Source organism: Sitophilus oryzae, unplaced genomic scaffold (genome assembly GCF_002938485.1).
Source record: "Sitophilus oryzae breed Bouriz unplaced genomic scaffold, Soryzae_2.0 scaffold_467_pilon_pilon, whole genome shotgun sequence".
In the NCBI taxonomy this organism is placed as follows: domain Eukaryota; kingdom Metazoa; phylum Arthropoda; class Insecta; order Coleoptera; family Curculionidae; genus Sitophilus; species Sitophilus oryzae.
This window is the reverse complement of record NW_022147048.1, coordinates 2,460,811-2,480,929: the sequence shown is the minus strand read 5'-3', so window position 1 is coordinate 2,480,929 and position 20,119 is coordinate 2,460,811. Positions and strand designations below refer to the sequence as shown.

The 20,119-nt window shown below is 31.1% G+C and overlaps 2 protein-coding genes across 3 annotated transcripts; one reads left to right on the top strand and one right to left on the bottom strand.

The window, feature by feature from the left end:
* Nucleotides 1–595: 595 nt before the first annotated feature.
* LOC115886080 lies at nucleotides 596–17,524 on the bottom strand. Of its 2 annotated transcripts, XM_030905123.1 has the most exons (13): nucleotides 17,287–17,524; nucleotides 17,064–17,236; nucleotides 16,863–17,005; nucleotides 13,394–13,781; nucleotides 10,587–11,038; nucleotides 9,517–9,771; nucleotides 7,454–7,791; nucleotides 4,429–4,633; nucleotides 4,199–4,368; nucleotides 3,905–4,127; nucleotides 1,146–1,381; nucleotides 924–1,091; nucleotides 596–849 (listed from the first exon to the last, which is right to left on the bottom strand). In XM_030905123.1, the coding sequence occupies exons 3-13, from the start codon at nucleotides 16,975–16,977 to the stop codon at nucleotides 640–642; spliced, it is 2,760 nt and encodes a 919-aa protein (XP_030760983.1). In that variant the 5' UTR covers nucleotides 16,978–17,005; nucleotides 17,064–17,236; nucleotides 17,287–17,524; the 3' UTR covers nucleotides 596–639. The 2 variants fall into 2 exon arrangements, with proteins under 2 accessions (XP_030760983.1, XP_030760982.1); XM_030905122.1 differs by lacking the exon at nucleotides 17,064–17,236.
* Nucleotides 17,525–18,302: 778 nt separating this feature from the next.
* LOC115886091 (metallo-beta-lactamase domain-containing protein 1) lies at nucleotides 18,303–19,970 on the top strand. The gene has a single exon (XM_030905140.1). The coding sequence runs from the start codon at nucleotides 18,740–18,742 to the stop codon at nucleotides 19,343–19,345; it is 606 nt and encodes a 201-aa protein (XP_030761000.1). The 5' UTR covers nucleotides 18,303–18,739; the 3' UTR covers nucleotides 19,346–19,970.
* Nucleotides 19,971–20,119: the final 149 nt, after the last annotated feature.

Below are 20,119 nucleotides of genomic sequence, written 5' to 3'. Positions count from 1 at the left end.
CGAACCCTGGGTCCGATGTGTGTCCGACAGGCAGGGTTCGGAAGTAGTTAATTAAGACGTAATTTACCTGATTAACTACGTGTAGTTTTTCTTCAAAAACTACGTCTTTTCCCGTTCATTAGAGAACAACGGCATACGGTCGAATCGGCCTACAAACACGTAAACGTTTACGTACACATGCGCGTTTCTTATATTTTCTATTTTTTATACACGTAAAAGATTCTTTACGTCTACGTATATGTACGTATACGTGCCAGGAGCGGCCGACTCGACCGTATGCCGTTGTTCTCTATTAATTAAATGAAAAATACGTTAATAAACTATGTATTGATATTATGAATAATTTTGCTTTGTATGAGGGGTCTAAATAAGATGATGTGTGAATATTATATTTAAAGCGAAATTTCTTCTGTTTTCTTAAATACATTGTGTTATTTCATTCTAGGATCGCTTCGCTCGAGTTATCCCATCACTAATTAAGCCTCCTTCTTATAAAAAATGGATTAAAGACAATGAGAAAGAACGAACTTTGATCCACACTGACTACACCTGTACTAATCATAGGTGTATTTAATAGACAGTCTCTAAAAAAATATATTAAATAGTTTTATATTACAAAAATTGAGTAATAATTATATTTCAGGTATTATTGTATAGATTAACGTCTTTATAAATGTTACTATTGTTGTTATTAGAACATATTTCTAAACTATCTTGGTTTAAATTTGGCAACTTTTTGTACAGAAAGTCCATAAAATCAACTGTGCTAACTCGATTGTGTTGATTGAGCGGTACTCTTTCCTGAGGTTCACCATTTTCGCTGTTAGTTTCAGTGTAAGGCGAATGTATCTAAAATAATGTTGAATTTAAATTTGCTAGCTTATAACGTTACACTGAAAACTATTAATAAAATAAAATCTTACTTTGTTCATAGCGCAATATTCACTTTCGTTTATCATTTCCATTACGCTGTCTTCTATAATTTCTTTCATCTTATCGTCTCCCTCGGTTTGGTTTGATGGTGACATTATACTTTGAATCGACCATAAATTTGGATACGTCTGGTTAAATAAAATAAATTCAGGCGTGACCTAAAAATTCAGTTTAGATATCGGAGTGAAAAAAAAAACAATAATTAATCGTACCTCGTACTGCTGTAAGAGCTTTAATAATTTTGTAACGATATTAACAACTGATCTGAATACCTTCTTAGTTGAAGGCTCCTGTTTCAAAATTTTTTGAAACACATTAAAGCAACCGGCACCACTCATATTGTCAAGTGCCTTAAATAGACGCTTTCTAATCTCTTTGTCGTCCAATTTGACTATTTTTCTACATTCCTTGGAAAATATTACCGGAGGAAATTCATCGTCAATCATTCCTATAAAATTACTTATTATTAATCAGACTATAACAATAATTAATACGGGTTTCTTAGACGTTTATTAGGACCTAATTTTAACCTTTTTTGACAGTGGCGGACTAGGGGGGGGGGCGGAAGGGGCGATCCGCCCCGGGCCCCGTCTTTTAGGGGGCCTCCGAATCTTAATAAGTAATTTTTTATTCAACTGGCAAACAAGGCCAATATGTGTTATAAAGTAGTTATAAAGCAGTTTGTAGGTGGAGTATGCAAACCATACGTATACGCCAACTATAAACAGTATAAATCGAAGCAGATATTTACTTAATTATCAATTATCAGGCCCCAGTAATTGTCAATGGCATTTTCTATTTAGGAAATTAAATCAAGGGGTAATTTTCTTTGTTTAAAATATCGAATAATTATTATTTTTTATATATTTTCAGACTGAATTTATTTATTTCAGCTTTTAAGTTATTTTTCAATGGTTTCATTTTATTTTTACTGAATAAACATTTTAAATTACAGTACATCTGCTGGATCGCTGTGTCTATGAAAGGAATGCGGACAAAAAACATTTAAATAAACAGCAATATATTTTATACGTCGATTTGACAAGTGCGTCACCGCAAATCGCTCCGCCCACTCATTTTATTGGCTACTTGCAAATTTGTTGAATTTTTATTGATGGGACGCGTCGTCTATTTTTTAGGAAAAACATTGAAAGAATATCGTTTCCCCTCTCACGGATTCCTCGTACTGCCCGTCAAATTAAATACCACAGCGATTTTTTTACTCATTTTCAACGAGTTGTAAGATCGTTTTTCGTAGATTTTTCTATATTTTAAAGATTTTGAGATTTAGTTTTCTATGATATACAGGGTGTGAAAAAAAGGAATGTAATTTTTGTGTTGCTGCCATTTTGCCAAAAAAAATTAACTAGAATTATAAGTATTCTGGGTATAGCTAAGACTAATATCTCGGGACGTATTTGGAATTTTTACGATAACTCATCTGGAATAAAAGATAATCGATTTTTACTCTAACTTGTATTTTTTCTACCTTTCTTAAGAGATATGCTAACCAAAACAAAACTGAAATTAGCTTTAAAATTGTAGGATATTCGCTACACTTACAATGTGAAATTAAAAAAAAATGATTTAACTAACGCAGTTTAATACAGGATCTCTTAAAAATACGACCAGCGAAAAAGAAAAATTATTTTTTTATCCTTATGGGCTGTTAAGTTCAGAATATTATCCCAATACGTCCCGAGATATTAGTCTTAGCTATACCCAGAATACTTAATAATTCTTAGTTAGTTTTTTTTTAAATCAACAAAATCGATCCATTTTTTTCAAAATTACAACTCGTTGAATATGAGTAAAAAAATTGCTGTGGTATTTAATTTCACGGGCAGTTTAGTTTAAGTTAAATGGTACCATATCAAGATCTAGCTAAGGAAACTGCAGGTCGCACAACGCTCAAGCTCCGTGGCTGTTCTATTAGAGACGGCATTGGTCTAATATTTAGAAATGTCAAAAGCTGATGACATTTTACTTTTGTCAATTATGACATTTCGTTTTGATTTTTGCAAGAAGAGGAAGAACTGTCACTTGTTTTATTATTTTCCTTTTCTATTTCACGAAAGTAAAAAGAGTTACCTATCTGATTCGTTCAGGCACTCAATTTAAAGAATATCAGTAACTTTTTTGACAGAGGGATTTTATATTTGCCATGTTGGTAAAAAATAACGGTCAAAATTCAAAGTTATTCATTTTAATAGACTATATCTGTCATGGAATTGAGCGATTAAAAAATTATCATAAATATTTTTTTTTCAAATGGAAACCCATTTTTTTATTTCACTAGTGAAAAGGTTTTCCAATTCGTTACGTTTTAACTAGACATATTCCTATACCTAAAATAAATCGTTTTTAAGTTATTTAAGATTTAGTTTGAAAACGTATATTTTTCTTGATTTTATCTAGCTTCTTTTTAGTGTCAAACAGTCAGACAATTTATGTCCATCTGTCAGAAAATTAATTATTTGAATTTCCTATATTATAACTACTGCTGCCTTAAAAGTTTAAAAACTGTATTTATATAAATACCGTATGATCGAAAAAAAACGGCGTCCAGTTGGCTTGGAAATGACGATCGATGACATTTCCCATATAATTTTACATATAAAATGACAGCGATCTTCATTTCATAGCCATCGCTGACGCCTTTTTTATTCGATCATACGGTATATCTCGTATTTTCGTTCTTTAGTGATATCTAATAGTTGATATTTTAATAATATACCGTACGATCAAAAAAAAAAAAAAAAACAGCGCAAAAATCTTTTGTCTAAACCCGAGTTTAAATATCTTTGGAGCTAACTATTTTTTGTAACTAATCCAACGTTGTGTTTAGTAAACATGTGGTCGCAAGTCGTGAAAATGCTACTTGGGAGTGGAAACTCATAAATTTGTATCTAAATTAGATCTTAAAAAGCTTTAACGATCCATGGTGCGTGAAAAAAACTGTGTTCACTACCTTGTTTCTCTAGTTGGTTTCTTATTACATGCTCCCAAAACTCAACAGCATACTGTTGAATTTCCGTGTTTTCTTCAATAGCTAGTTTTAATAATGCAGTGTATATGTGCGAAATATCGTTTTGTGCCACATTATTATTTCGGTACATTTTTCCTACTAGAATTATGGCCTCTCTAATAACTACTGAATTATTCTCATTAGAAAATACTCCTATAATTTTGTCCTACAAACATATGTTATTTAAGATAATATAAAATAGTTTGAAAGAAATCGTAATAACTAACTTGTACTTACAACAAGACCATTCTTCAGCAAACATTGACCAGTTTCTTTCATTTCTATGATTTCTTGAAGGCATTTTAATGCCGTAGCTCGAACATTACAGTCTAAATCTCTTAAAGCCATGGTTAGAATTAAATCTGGCAGTAAAGCCTCTTCAATTATTTTTTTAAAAGACGTGAATCCTTACAAAGTAATATATATTGTATCTTAAAATATACTACAGAATAATATTACAGCATTACCTTTGTTTGCTTTATGACATATAGTGCATACCACTGTCAGTGAACTGTTTCGTACTTCCGAGTCTGTACTGAAGCATTTTGTGAATAATAGAGATCCTAATTCACTTAATGATGAATTTTGCGTGGTGTCAACTAATAGTGCCATATTTGGAGACATATGTTTTGATATTGTGGTATTCAAAATCTCCAGAGCTTTTCTCACAACCTTAAATTTTTATGATAGAATTAGTATAGGGCCTATAGCAATAAGGATCATAAAAGTTCTGACAATTGTAATAAATAACAAAATATAGCCTGGATCATGAGGATCTATAAAAATTGTATATTGTCTATAATTTCGCAACCACTCTCAAATTCTACAGGGTTGTTCACCACATACGACACGGAGTATTGTAGCTAAACGGCTAGATTTTTAGAAATTGTAAGTTTTGGGTTCGTTGAAGGACTATTAGAGCTACAATTTAAAAATATTTTTACAAGATACAGAGTGTCCCAAATAAATAAAAAATATTAAAGTTGTATTTTTTTAAATGGAACACCCCATATATTATTACATTTTTAGTTTCTACGATTAAAATAAAGGTAAATTTGATTAAGGTTTATTACACTTAAACCTTACCGTTTTTGAAATATCTTCAATTTTGTGAAATTGCAGTATAAATTTTAAGGCTTCATTTCTCCGAGGATATCAGAGTTTTTAACACTAAATATTTACTGAAGTTTATTTATTGATCAGTTATTGTGTTATAATAATAAAAACTTTACTACCTTATACAGAGTGTCTAAAAATTTATTTTAAATAATTACTAGCTTTAAAGGGCAATAACTTGTTTGATTTAAATGGAACACCCTGTACATTTTATGAGAATCAGATGCACAATTTAATTGTCTATCAAATTGTATTATTCCGTTTTTTACCTATCTCTTCAAGTTTCCGTAAAAAATGCATTTTCTTGTAATTTAGAACTCATTTATCAATATACCCATGGAATACTGATATTTTAGATTATTTTTAAAGATGTACCAAATTTTTAAAGAGTACAGATACTAATATTGTCGATATAGTTCGTTTATTTCATTAAAAAATAAAAAAAAAACTGTTTAAATATTTGTTAAAGAGGACCAATTAGTATGATTCCAGTATTCAAACTACATTAATTAACTGTTTGCGTTGATTAATAATAATTGCATCAAGAATTAAAAAACTGAATTATGTATGTGTATTAGACAGTGTGTAAAAGTAACACCTTAAAAATTATATTTAATTTGTTGACAAATGCTTATTTATAACAACAGAGACGTTCATTTTCATAACTTATTATTATATTGATTTCTGATTCAAATCCACATTTATTTAGAATAATTTATTAACGAACATAATTAAGTATGTAATTAATTAGTATTTGGGCGGAAATACTGGTGGTATATTTAATTAATGGTATACTCTTTTATAAAGATTTAAATAGTTTTCTTTTTGTATACAAATGGGCTAGTAATATTATCGTTTTACTAAAAACTATAATATTACTTGCCTGTACATTTTGTACATTTGTTATTTTAAAAACAATCTAAAATATAAATATTCCATGGGTATATTGATAAATGAGGTGTAAATTATAAGAAAATGCATTTTCTACGAAAACTTGGAGGAATAGGTAAGAAGTGGTATAATACAATTTGATAGACAATTAAATTGTGCATCTGATTCTCATAAAATATACAGGGTGTTCTATTTAAAGTAAATAAGTTATTGCCGTTTAAAGCTTGTAATTATTTAAAATAAATTTTTCGACACTCTGTATAAGGTAGTATAATTTTTATTATTGCAACACAATAACTGATCAATAAATAAACTTCAGTAAATATTTGGTATTAAAAACTTTGATATCCTCGGAGAAATGAAGCCTTAAAATTTATACTGCAATTTCGTAAAATTGAAAATACTTCAAAAACGGTAAGGTTTAAGCGTAATAAACCTTAATCAAATTTACCTTTATTTTAATCGTAGAAACTAAAAATGCAATAATATACAGGGTGTTCCATTTAAAAAAATTTGATATTTTTTATTTATTTGGGACACTCTGTATCTTGTAAAAATATTTTTAAATTGTAGCTCTAATAGTCCTTCAACGAACCCAAAACTTTATAGTAGAAGTTAAATATTTTCCTGAAATACCAACCAAACACATACTTAAGTTGGCATTTATACAAAATTCCTACAAAAAAAGTTTTTTATTATACACTCAGAAAAAAATGCCATTGTATAATGCACACTGAATTACGTTAAAATAATTAACTCGTTCTATGGAATTCGATTTACTTAATTACTTGTTTCATAAACGATTGTTGATAATATAAAGGTGGGTATTCACTTGCAACAAAACACTCCGAACGAACCAAACACGCCGCGCGCGCTGTGTAGTCAGTACGTTGCGCCGAACCGAACCGAACGCGCCAAACATTTTCCGCACCTTTACAAAATTTACTGTTGCCAGCTTCGGAACCATGAGAATTAAAAATCAACTACAATTATCGGGTATAGTAAACGCCACGAATGTTTGGGAGTGATTCATCGGTTGCTACCATGTGAACTAATCTGTTCAAGGTCACATAAAACTTAATTCCAGCGCCGTGGTGTTTCAAGTCATATAATAATCTATATATAATCTGTTGTTTATGTTTTTGTGCATGAAATATTAAATTTATTATTATTGATGAATATTACAAAAATATTTATTAGTATCAAATTACTTAAAACAGGAATATTGAAAACTTTTCAATGAAAATGAGGTTTCGCCAGTTGATATGCATGGAGTTCCTAAAATGACGAAATTCATAAGATTCTGCTGCATTATTCATCATAATGTATTGAATATGATGTTTGTTAATAAAATTATTTCCTTAACATGGATAAAAATATCCAAATTTATACTACAACACAAAAATAAAATAATCAATAATAATTCCAGCAAACTGTCAAATCACTCCCAAACATTCGTGGCGTTTACTTTATTAATTTTATTACCTGAGGCGGCCACTGTGTAGAATAATATAAGAATTGATAAACCAAACATGTTAACTCGATACTACCAATACTTTCTCGCCAAGAAAGGTCAAAATTCTCCAAATATATGACTATAGCTCGCAAAAGTGTGTCGGCAAACTGTTGGTCTTGATCAAATTTTCCTTGCGTCGGATATTTTTTCACATATCTTGTAAAATCCCTTAGACAGTAGATCAAGACTTGAAACACAATGGCCAAGTTCTTCCGTGAATACAAGTGCTTAGATTTGATCAAGCAGTCGAGGGCAGTTATTTCAGTTTGAAGTGGCAGCTTGGAAAGATGTTTACGAATTTCATAACCTAAACATTAAATATTAATAATTCTCTTTGAATAAGAAGACTAAGGAAATGGTGGGCGCAAAAAGGACTCTAGGGTGGGGATCCTTGACAGTTCTGTTTGACGATTCATTTGACACATTTGAATTTGATTTGAAATTTTGTGGATTTGTCAGTCTTTACGGAGCTTATTTTATGTTATTTATTATTTATTCTACAACTGATAGTTGTATAAAGGTAGTAAATCTAGATGGAAATTGTGACAGAACTTAAATAAACAGTGACACTGTCGCGATTTATCGAAAAAGACTCTAAAATAGTTGGTTGTGTAGCGTGCGGTAGATCTCGGCAAAAATCAAGTGAAATAATGGAACAACTTTTCACTAGTAAGTGACTATATAATAAACATACGTGTAGTAAACCGATCATTTATGAAATTCACCTAAATTAACTAATTATATATTTTTTCTTGCATTTTTGTTTTTATTTACTACTTGTCAAAGATTAGATGTCAAATAATTTAGATACGTCAATTTGACGTACCTGCGTCAGTAGCGTATCGGATGTTTATGGTTATAAATAATTATTATAACTTATCTATTTTTATTAGAATTTTATATTTTTATAACAATTTTAATAACTACCAACATTTATTCACAACGTAAAATAAAAAAAAATATTGCGTCTACCCTACATCATAGTTTTACATTTTTTAAATAAAATTAGAACGGCACTGATAAACCGGAATTTAAGTCGGCCATATTTGAGGCCCATCGCAGTGGACCTAAGATTTTTGATATGCTCCTTCCTTAGTCTTCTTATTCAAAGTATCATGACTTTAAAAAAATCCACAGAGAGATTATGTCAAGAAACTTAATTTGAAGACATACAGGGTGTTCCTTATTGACATTCTAATATTTAAGGAGGTGATTCTTGGACCTATTCTAAGAAAAAAAACTTTATATGAATATATATCCTTAACATCTTATTTTGTCAGATACAGGGTGGTAAAATTTTCTATTTTTTTTCAAAATATCTCCGATGTTATATTTGATACACATCTTCCATGCATTAAAATGCTTATTTTCATATAAAAAAATGGTTTTATTTCTTAATTTATTTCCAGCCGATGCAGAAATGATTTCCATATAGTGGAGTGCTTTAAGCCCTTATGAGATACAAACCTCGGAATTCATTTGCTGTGAACGAATTTTGATAAAACTTTTTGCATTGTATTGTTAATAAGATATATTACAAAGTTTACCTATTTAAATTCGTTGCTTTCACTTTAATATTTAGATAAACACACACATATACAGTACGTCTGTCCGTTCTATAGCTACGGGGTATCCGTGAGAGGGGAAACGATATTCTCTCGATGTTTTTCGTAAAAAAATTAGACGACGCGTCTCATCAATAAAAATTCGACAAATTTGCAAGTAGCCAATAAAATGAGTGGGCGGAGCGATTTGCGGTGACGTACTCGTCAAGTCGACGAATAAAATATATTGTTGTTTATTTAAATGTTTTTTGTCCGCATTCCTTTCATAGACACAGATCCAGCAGACGTACAGTACATCCCGTTTTTTCTGAACTTTGCATTTTCGACTTGTATCCAGTTTTAAGACCGAAATTACACCTCTGTGACACACAGACCCAAAAACTCCTCTGGCAGACAAAAAGTTGGATGATGTGTGTATATGGATCGGTATTTTTACCCCTAGTTATTTAAAAAAATAGATTACCCACCTAATTGAAGGCAATTGACGCTATATAAATTTAGTAAATCTGCTAAGAAACAATTTCTTAATTCTTCTTCTGCAGTCATTGGTACACCGAATAATTTTTCTGCGATTACTACTATCGGTTCAACTTGAAAGGACATCAGTTCATCTTCTATATCTATTGGTTTTTCTTTGACAAAATACTTCGGCATTTTTCTGCATACACATTTCCAGTATTTTTGCGCGTAATAAAATAATTCTAGTATTGTATTGATGTGCTCTGAAAAAAAAATCATTCTGAACTATAAACTATATAATACCAGGTATTTTTCAAAAGTGGCAACGAGGTTTGGTACGTATATGACATAGATCAGGATTAATTGGCGTCTTGAATTAGTTTTGGTCACTTCCTATTTCGCCAGAAATTACTACAACTTGATTTTTAAATGATACCCTTGGTATTATTTTACTTTATTTGGTAGAAAATGATCTACCGAATAGAATGAAATAGCATATGTCACCTTTTGACATCTTTGCTTAAGAAAAATAGTATTTTAAATTTCAATCTAGAGTGCCATGGCTGCATCAAAAGCACTAATTTTAAAATCAACCCACCAAGCAAAAAACCTCACATTACATTTGCAACATTGCAGTCAATCCCCAAACAGTCTGCTTTGTAATGTTGATTTCTAAACGTTGTGTCGTGATTGATGAAACCTTGCTACAGAAACATTGTTTTTGAATGGTGATTAAAACGTTTTTTCTGCAACATTGCAACAAAGATTCAAATGAAAGATCCGCGCAAGTTAATATTAATTAATAATATAACAAATATACCATAGGACCGAAAAAAAAAACGGCGTCTAGTTGGCTTGGAAATGAATATCGATGACATTCCCCATATAAAATGACAGCGATTTTCTTTTCATAGCCATCGCTGACGACTTTTTTTTTCGATCATACGGTATAAGAAGTTAGGTTAGGTTAACGCACTTGTTTTTTTACGTTTCTGGTATCACATTTTATGCTTTTCGAATGAGATTTTAATGAATGTAAATGTATTATTTTTTTAAAACAATATAATATTATATTTACCTTTATTCATTTCTCGTTCTACAATTTGCAAGAAACCACTGAGTGCAATAGGATCGTGGTTGACCACTTTAATACCATCGAACAAATCAGTCATTTCGTAAAATGACAATATTATTACGATGCGATCCAGTTTTAAAGAAAATTCTGTATTGTTAGTTAGCATTGATAGAGTATCGCAGGCTTCTCTAATTTGAAGTTTGACAAAATAACTTAAAATGTCCACTGTGGGACCGGCCAAAAGTCTTTCTAGAATTTCCACAACACATGTAGAATATGGCAGGAGTCTATTGCTTTCGGATATTGGAAGTGGTACAACTGGTTCCTGTTTAGTTTGAGGGACATTTTTCAACGCCACTGTCATCAAATTTTGTGTAACTTGTCTAATAATGTGCAAGCAGATTTTTGGAGCGACTTTAGATGCTTTCTGAAGAATTTTCGACAATAAATTATACCTAAAAGGAATAATAAAACCATTTAAATCAGTCGATACTGTCGATAAAAGCTCAAACAATTGGCTCACCCCTATAACTTTCTTATTTTTTCAGATAAAAAACGAGATTTGGTATGTTAGTACGGTACATCTGCTGGATCTGTGTCTATGAAAGGAATGCGGACAAAAAACATTTAAATAAACAGCAATATATTTTATACGTCGACTTGACGAGTACGTCACCGCAAATCGCTCCGCCCACTCATTTTATTGGCCACTTGCAAATTTGTCGAATTTTTATTGATGGGACGCGTCGTCTAATTTTTTACGAAAAACATCGAGAGAATGTCGTTTCCCCTCTCACGGATACCCCGTAGCTACAGAACGGACAGACGTACTGTATATGACATAAATTAGGATTGATTGGAGTATTCAATTGTTTTTAGTCACTTCCTGTTTCACCGGAAATGACTACAACTTTTGATTTTTAAACGGAACCCTCTCTATATTTCTACTTTATTCGATAGAAAATGACACTCTAAATGACCTGTCATATGTCAATTTTTGACATTTTAGCATATGGTTTATTTGAAATTGTAGCATGCGGTTCATAACGACAATTTGACTCGAAATACCATGTGTGTGATACCAAATTATTCGTAAAAAATGCTTTTTCCAAATATGCTCATGAGCCACTCTTGTTCCATTTGAAAAAATTGAAATATGATTAAAAATACGGTCAAAAAATACGGTTTTAATCGGTCAAACATTAGACAATCAAATCTATTTTTCCAAGGCTCCTTGATTAAAAATTAGTGTTTTTAACACAGCCATGGCACTCTAGATCGAGAGATCTCTTGACATATAATATGTAATTCTATTCAGAGTGTCATTTTCTATCGAATGAAGTAGAAATATACCGAGGGTGTCGTTTAAAAATCAAAATTCTTCATCAGAAAATCAAATCTTCCAGTGAAACAGGAAGTGACCAAAAACAATTATTGAATACGCCAATCAATCTTAATTTATATCGTATAGTAACATACCAAATTTCGTTTTTTTATCTGAAAAAATTAATAAGTTATAGGGGTGAGCCACTTTTTAGACGCACCCGGTTAGTAGTGGATAGTGATGTAAAATTTCCAGAAATATATTTCCGGAAATATTTCCTGAAATATTGGAAATATATGGAAATATTGGAAATATATGAAATATTTTAAAAAAATAAGAAACTGAAATATTTATTTATAAAAATCATAAAAAAACATCGCAAAACACAAAATGAGTTATTCTTCAAATTAAAAAATAAATTAAGGTTAAATTTGTACAAAAAAAATATTTTTGACACACTAGTCGAGCAAGAGGCATATCTTCATCGCTGTCATCAGCATCACACTCAATAACATCTTCTTGCCAGTCTACTTCCTCAAAATCTTCAATAGTATCGGAAATAAAAATTGATCTATTGCCGTTTCCTATTTTCTTCAGCAAGTTTTCACTGTGGGATACATAGGGTAGCTTAGCGTTTCTATCATTAGTAAGCCTGTTTCTCTTTTTTGAATGAATATGACTATAAACGCTAAAACTGCGTTCCGTTGCAGCCGAAGATGCTGGCATCATCAAAATTCGTGAAGCTATACTTGTGATAATGAAGATGAAGAAAGGACTGTGTTCCTTTCCACCAGGAGACTGGGTTATTAATCCTACTTTTCCATATGAAGTTATTTCCAAATAACTTGCCACTTCTACAACGGTAATCTGCTATTTCATCTATTATTTCTTGCTCCTTTACATTGAGTTTATTTTTTGATATACTAAGTATGCATTCTATGACAGAAAGAATTTGGGTTTCATCAAGATCAGAACCTTGTGATTTTGGATTTAGTAATTCTGCAGCATAATGAATGGGTTTAATAACAAATTTTTCTCTTTTGTCAACAAACTCCAACAATTCGGATTTTTCTTTGTCGTGAAGTGAGGACAATGCAAGATTATTCTGAATTACCCTTCTAATATCACAAAATACTTTTACAGCAAAATGAATCTCGATCAGGGATTCCCCTACGCTACGACCAACGAGCTCGGGACTTTCCCGTAGAAATGCGAGTCCTCAAACTCGATATATTCACCATATTATGTTTGTAAAACTGTTCTATAGTAAGTTTAATGTATATAGGGTTACAAAATATGAAAGATATATTAATAAACATCGGGTTTGAATCGTTAATGACAAGATTTAAATATTTTTAAAAATATTTCCGAGACACGTTTGGAAATTTCCAATATCTCCATTTCCATAGAAATATTTCCAAAGGAAATATTTCCATTTACAACACTACACCCGGTAATATAATATGATAAATAAATTTTTACTGACATGTTTCCTTCCTCTTCTCCATTTTGACACTCGATAACCAATTCATGAATATCGGTCCAACCGTTCATCTCTATTAACCATCTCAATCCAGAATCGTGCTCAAAGAAGGATCTCAGAAGATCTACGTATCTGGATTTCAGTTTATGATGCGTGGATACGTTTTTTACATCCATCATAGACATTAACATCCCAAAAATACGCTTTGAATTGAGCTTGTTGAAATGCTGTTCGTAGCGAGCTACATAACCGGCCGTGGCTAAAAGGAACTGTTTCTGACTAAAATTGAGCGGAGCATCTCTGAATTGAAGGTAGAGGTCATGTGTTGAAACCAAGTAACCTAGACATTTATCTAGCTGCTGTTGGGTTATTTCAACATCGACTCCATTCTCTGAAATTTAAAACTAGTATAGATAAATACGTAAAATGAAAAGATTTTTGAACTTTTTGACCTCCTGCAAAATCGACAACTATGAAACTATGATCCCTTCCCCGACACAAATGGTACATTGTGAGACAGGAAATTGTAGAGAGAAACAAAAGCTCTATAACATAGGATACAACATTTTAATGAACAGTGCTTTCCATAAAATCAATAAAATGAAAAATATACGAAATAATATACATGTACTGATTTCTGTCGAAAATCGACAACTATGAAACTATGATCCCTTCCCCGACACAAACGGTACATTCTGAGACAGGAAATTGTAGAGAGAAGCAAGCCCTATAACATAGGATACAACATTTTAATGAACAGTGCTTTCCATAAAATCAATAAAATGAAAAATATACCAAATAATATACATGTTCTGATTTTTTTCGAAAATCGACATCTATGAAACTATGAACCCTTCCTGGACACGAACGGTACATTGTGAGACAGGAAATTGTAGAGAGAAACAAGCCCTATAACATAAGATACAACATTTTAATGAACAGTGCTTTCCATAAAATCAATAAAATGAAAAATATACGAAATAATATGCATGTTCTGATTTCTTTCGAAAATCGACATCTATGAAATTATGAACCCTTCCTGGACACGAACGGTACATTGTGAGACAGGAAATGGTAGAGAGAAACAAGCCCTATAACATAGGATACAACATTTCAATGAACAGTGCTTTCCATAAAATCAATAAAATGAAAAATATACGAAATAAAATAAACGTACTGATTTCTTTCGAAAATCGACAACTATGAAAATATGAACCCTTTCTGGGCACAAACGGTACATTGTGAGACAGGAAATTGTAGAGAGAAACAAGCCCTATAACATAGGATACAACATTTTAATGAACAGTGCTTTCCATAAAATCAATAAAATGAAAAATATACGAAATAATATACATGTACTGATTTCTGTCGAAAATCGACAACTATGAAACTATGATCCCTTCCCCGACACGAACGGTACATTCTGAGACAGGAAATTGTAGAGAGAAACAAGCCCTATAACATAGGATACAACATTTTAATGAACAGTGCTTTCCATAAAATCAATAAAATGAAAAATATTAGTAGTGGGAACTATCGAATGAATACTATCGAAACATTCGTTAGTTGCAATTCATTCGAATAATTCGATAGTTAGTAAGAAAACATTCGTTGAAAACTATTCGAATAAAAATTATCGAATAGATTCCGTCATCTGCCTTGAAACATTGTATTCTAGTAATTCGGCAGCAAAAACCATTCATTTATAAAATTCATTTATTCGTCAGGATCGATTATAATAAAATATTAACTGAATTTTAGTTGTCGCCCGGCGACGTAGGTTTCTTTCCGAGAAACCCGACAGCGGTCGGTGGCAATGCTATGAAAGAAGCCGGCATCTTTGATTTTTTGCGGAGTCAGATAAAAATAAGGACACATTATTTTTTTTATTGAGGTGCTAGTATTTACACAGAAAATACATAATGAAGGGCGTTGTTGCCATATTTTGGTATTAGTTGATATTAGCAAAGAATATTATTGTTTGGCTTTAGTTAGTTAGGGACAGTATGTCTATATATTCTGCATTTTTTTTATTAATATTCTGTTGTTACACTGCAATAATACTGGTTATTTTGGATGTAGGAAAATGATTTTTAATGTTTTTAAGCAAAGACTGGTTTAATAAATAGTAATAACAGTAATAATTTGTTATACCTATTAACAACAAAATTTAAAATCATTTAATATAAACATTATTTTAAGTAGTAGCAAAATATAAACAACAAATTAGATGTCAAAATTATTTATATTAGATCCTATTTAAAAATAATATAGTCTCTAAATTTTTTGGCAACGTTGGTTTATTAAAGAATAATAATTACAGAACTAATTTGTTATATTAACAACAAATTTTAAAATCATGAAATACAAACATTTATTAATTTTCTAAGCATGCAATGTAATGGAAGGAAAATAAAAATAAAAATTAGAAATCAAAATTATTTATATTAGGTGCTTTATATTACTATTTAAAAATTATATTTACTTTTACTGGCATTTACTTTAAAAATAAATCAAATATTTCTTCGCAAAAACTACATGTAAGAGAATTAGCATAAACAAAATACAAACATCGTTAACTTTTTTTTAAATTGGCACGTGTAAAACTTTCATTTTAATTTTCTCACCCCATAGTTTGAGTTCGATAACCCCCCATTTACTTAACCACATTACTTAAATATGATTATTAAGTTCAACTAATTCATATTATTAAAACATCTAAAATACAAATATGTATTTTTAAAATTAATTGTAAGTTCATCTCATCTCTCTTAAAATGCTACTTCTCAAAATTTCCCATTAAAAAATAGACCATATAGCATATAAAATTAAATAATTGAAAGATCGGACTACGAAAAACCACACAAATTTTCGGAAAAATTTTGACCACCTGCACATGCACACAATCGTCAATAAATAAAATTAAAAAAAAACTACTATTTTAGTATTTTAACTATTTTAATAAACGCAAAAATAGCACAGTATTTATACGGCGAAGTTATAAAAATTTGGAAGAACTAATAATGCACTGACGCACACAAAAATCAAACGAATACTAAATTTCATTTACGAAAAGCATTCGATAGTAGTGGCTCAACAGCTTTTTTCGTTTTCCTGTTATTACCGATTCTGAACCGTCCTAGAATTGTGATGCGTCTGCGCAGAAGGAAATATGAAGACATTATTTCATTTGCGCATACGCTGGAGAGTTCTAGGACGATTCAGAATCGATAATAACAGGAAAACGAACAGACCTAACGACAACCATTTAGTCGCACCGCGAGGTTGTCACATATGCTTTAGTATACAAATGAATGGGTACCAATGAATGAATGATTTTATTCGAATAAAACCATTCGATAGTTGAAATCATTCATTCAGTAACCATTCGATAGTATAATTCATTCGATAGTTCCCATCGCTAGTTGTTCGCACACGGTAGTGTGTTTATAACAAATATGTGGTTACCTACCGGAAAAACTAAAAATTTTTGTGTCCTCTAGGCTCGCATCTACTTTTAAAGTATGTTGAAATAAAGCATTCCATCTGTCTTGAGATTCATTGTCGTCGTTAACGTCTGTGTCCATGTTACTTTTCAGTCTGCGTTTCTTAAACCTAAAAATCAACAATACATACTTTATACCTGTCACGCACAAGAGAACACTTGAATTACTTCGTATACACTCGGCGAGTTTTGTTTTATTATACACTAGAACGTAATAACTCCGTTGTATAATTATTGTTTACTATTAAACTGAACTGGCCACTGCGTTCTGATAAAGGCCGTTGTCCTTGAAAAACGATTTTTAACGGGAGTAGTAAGGTAACGTGGTAGGTAGCCACATTCTAAAGAAACATGTCTGTACTTTTCTTTAATATTAAAATCATTTTCTTACCTTTGGCAGTCTGTTTTTGATATTTTTCCTAACATTCTTGCGCTATTAATTGCATTCAATAGCGTTAGTTTTAGCTTAAATTGTTGTGCGTTTATTATTCGATTGTGTGTTTGTAAAAAAAGTTCGATAAGAACTATTTATTGAGATAAATTATTATCAGAAAATGTAATCGTGCTAATCAGTGCCGTAGCTTGAAGTATACCGGGTGCGTCTCAAAGTGGCTATCACCCCTATAACTTTTTTATTTCTTTAAATGAGATTTATTTGGTATGTTAGTATATGACATAAGTTAGGATTAATTGGGCATTCAATTGGTTTTGGTCACTTCCTCTTTTACCGGAAATGATGACAAGTTTTGATTTTTAAATGGCACCCTACGTATATTTTTACCATTGGCGTAACTACAGGCGGGCCCGGGGGTGCCGGGCCCCACCCCAGGTACTGCTGACTGCTGGCCACCCCCCAGGGAAATCCTGAATTATGACTCTTGGCTACATATTAATTTTTATTTGCTTGTGATGCAGTAAAAATTACGTTTTCTAGTTTTGTTTAGTTAATATTATTTTGTTGTGTTCAAAAAATGAGTTCATTTTTATTGTTTTAGAAAATTTGTAGGTATTTAAGTAATCTACGGGAACACGGTTTGATAATCAAGTCTATGAAATTTATTGATAGAGAAATTCATGTAAACGTTTTATTCAAAAAATGTGTTTTTTAAAATTAGTTATTAGAGTTAATCTTTTTTTGATATAATATAACAAAAGATTAACACCCTCCGCATGGAAGTTGTAACCAATGCAATCAAAACTCTTTTGTGCAACTTCGTGGTTATAAATTGTCAGATCTCGTTGGTAAAATAGCAGTTCACAGTAGCAGTTATGGGAAGGAGCCGTTCTTCTGGCGACCGCCTTTCGTAATTCCAGAATGAGCGAAAAAACAAAACACACTAAATTTCGGTTTAGCATTGGCAACGTTGCTTTAAATGCCAGAAACATAACCCAACATTTTCAGATCGTTTACAAATTTATTTTAGCAAATTTTCCTCTATTATGCATAGAATTGGTTAAAAAAGTAACAGAAAATAGCAATAACATCATTGTTTATTGAATACCTAACAAAATATTTGCTAGAAAACCTTAAAAATATAAGAAATTAAGAAAAATTCGATGTTGAAATAGCTAATTTTCCGTTTTTCTGAAAAACGGTAAGAGATCACCAAGAAAAAAGATTCAGATTCGATTCATAATCTGATTCGTAATCTACGACCTCAAAATAGGGTGTATACCAATTTTGGTGAAAATCGGACTATTTCCAGTTTTCCCAATAATTACCAAAAAAACACTGTACACTGTAATAACTGTGTGAAACCACGGTGAAACTCAAGATACATAAACCAGGTGAAACTATAATATTGGAATTGACAAGTGAATGAACTCTGCAACAAAGCTCTGCAATGAATGTAGAAAAAGAGTTTGAGATTAAGGTTCTTTTACCAGGCTTTTCAAGACTAAACGGCAATGTAATGGAGGCAAATTGTACTTGTACTTTAATAAAAGGACCCCAAAATATTATTATTGATACAAGAACTGCTTGGGATGGAGCAGCTATTGTAGAATCTTTAAACAATGTTGGTCTCTCCCCCAATGATATTAATTATGTTATTTGTACACATGGCCATTCTGACCATGTTGGTTGCAATTACCTTTTTACTAAAGCCATCCATATTGTAGGATTTAGCATATCAAAAGGGGAAACGTATATGTTATCACCAGACTTTAGTAACGAAGAAGAATATGTAATAAATCAAAATATTAAAGTAATTCCTACACCAGGTCACACGTTACAAGATGTATCTGTTATATTTAAAGATAAAAATAATTTGGTGTATGCCATAGTAGGAGATTTGTTCGAAAATGAGAACGACTTACTGAATGAATTAATATGGATAAATGCAGGAAGCGATAATATTGAATTACAGAGGCATAATAGGCTAAAAATTATGGATATTGCGGACTACATTATACCAGGACATGGAGCTATGTTTCCAGTTAATAAATAAAATCACAAATTAAGTTTTGTAATCGCCCATTTTAATCATCTTTTACTACATCTAAATTTTATATAAACCAAAAACATAACCAAACAGTTTTTATATGTCTTAAAGGAAATAAATAATTTATTATTGGTACATGATTCTATTTCTGTTAAAGGGAAGCATTTCAACAGTGGAATGTGTTAACCTACTAACTCCATTTTTGACTTTAATTAAAAAAATACATTTAGCGTGTATTCTGTTGCTTACCTTGGTTATGGTTTTATGTTCCGTTTCTGTTTCTATCGGTTTCCTGAAAGTTTTCTTATTACGGAACACTGTTCCTGAAAAATTCGGTTATAACTGTCACCAAACTAACCAACGCGAGAAGGCTGGTTTTTCTGGTTTTGTTTGTCAATCAGTCATTTATGTGACAGAAATCAAGTAAATAATAGTTATGATATGATAATAGTATGTCTTTTATCTATGAAGTAAATATTGGAAGTTGGAGTGAAATTCCCATTTAATTTCTAAAATTTATAATAATGTTTTGTATTTACATCCAAAAGCAATGGAGGTAGGCAGTAAAGGTAAATAAATTTCATTAACTATATAAATAGAATGACTTTTTAGGACCATTTAAACTTATCATGCAGCCATTGTTTCTTAAAGTCAGGAACATTTAAAGAAAACATGAAAAACAAGACAACAAGTAATCGTGAATGTTTTGTAAGCTATAAAAATATAAATATTGATTAGATTTGTTTATTTATTATTAATCTGTTTTAATATTGGACCTGC

Bases quoted from the DNA above. Each gene is read 5' to 3' on its own strand.
- LOC115886091 (XM_030905140.1), top strand. From the start codon at position 18,740: ATGAATGTAGAAAAAGAGTTTGAGATTAAGGTTCTTTTACCAGGCTTT.
- LOC115886080 (XM_030905122.1), bottom strand. From the start codon at position 17,321: ATGTTAGGAAAAATATCAAAAACAGACTGCCAAAG. The intron at 4,634-7,453 runs GTAATAAAATTA...TAAAAATTTAAG, and splicing joins CTACACAGTGGCCGCCTCAG to GTTGTGAGAAAAGCTCTGGA. The intron at 4,369-4,428 runs GTAATGCTGTAA...TTACTTTGTAAG, and splicing joins ATGTCATAAAGCAAACAAAG to GATTCACGTCTTTTAAAAAA.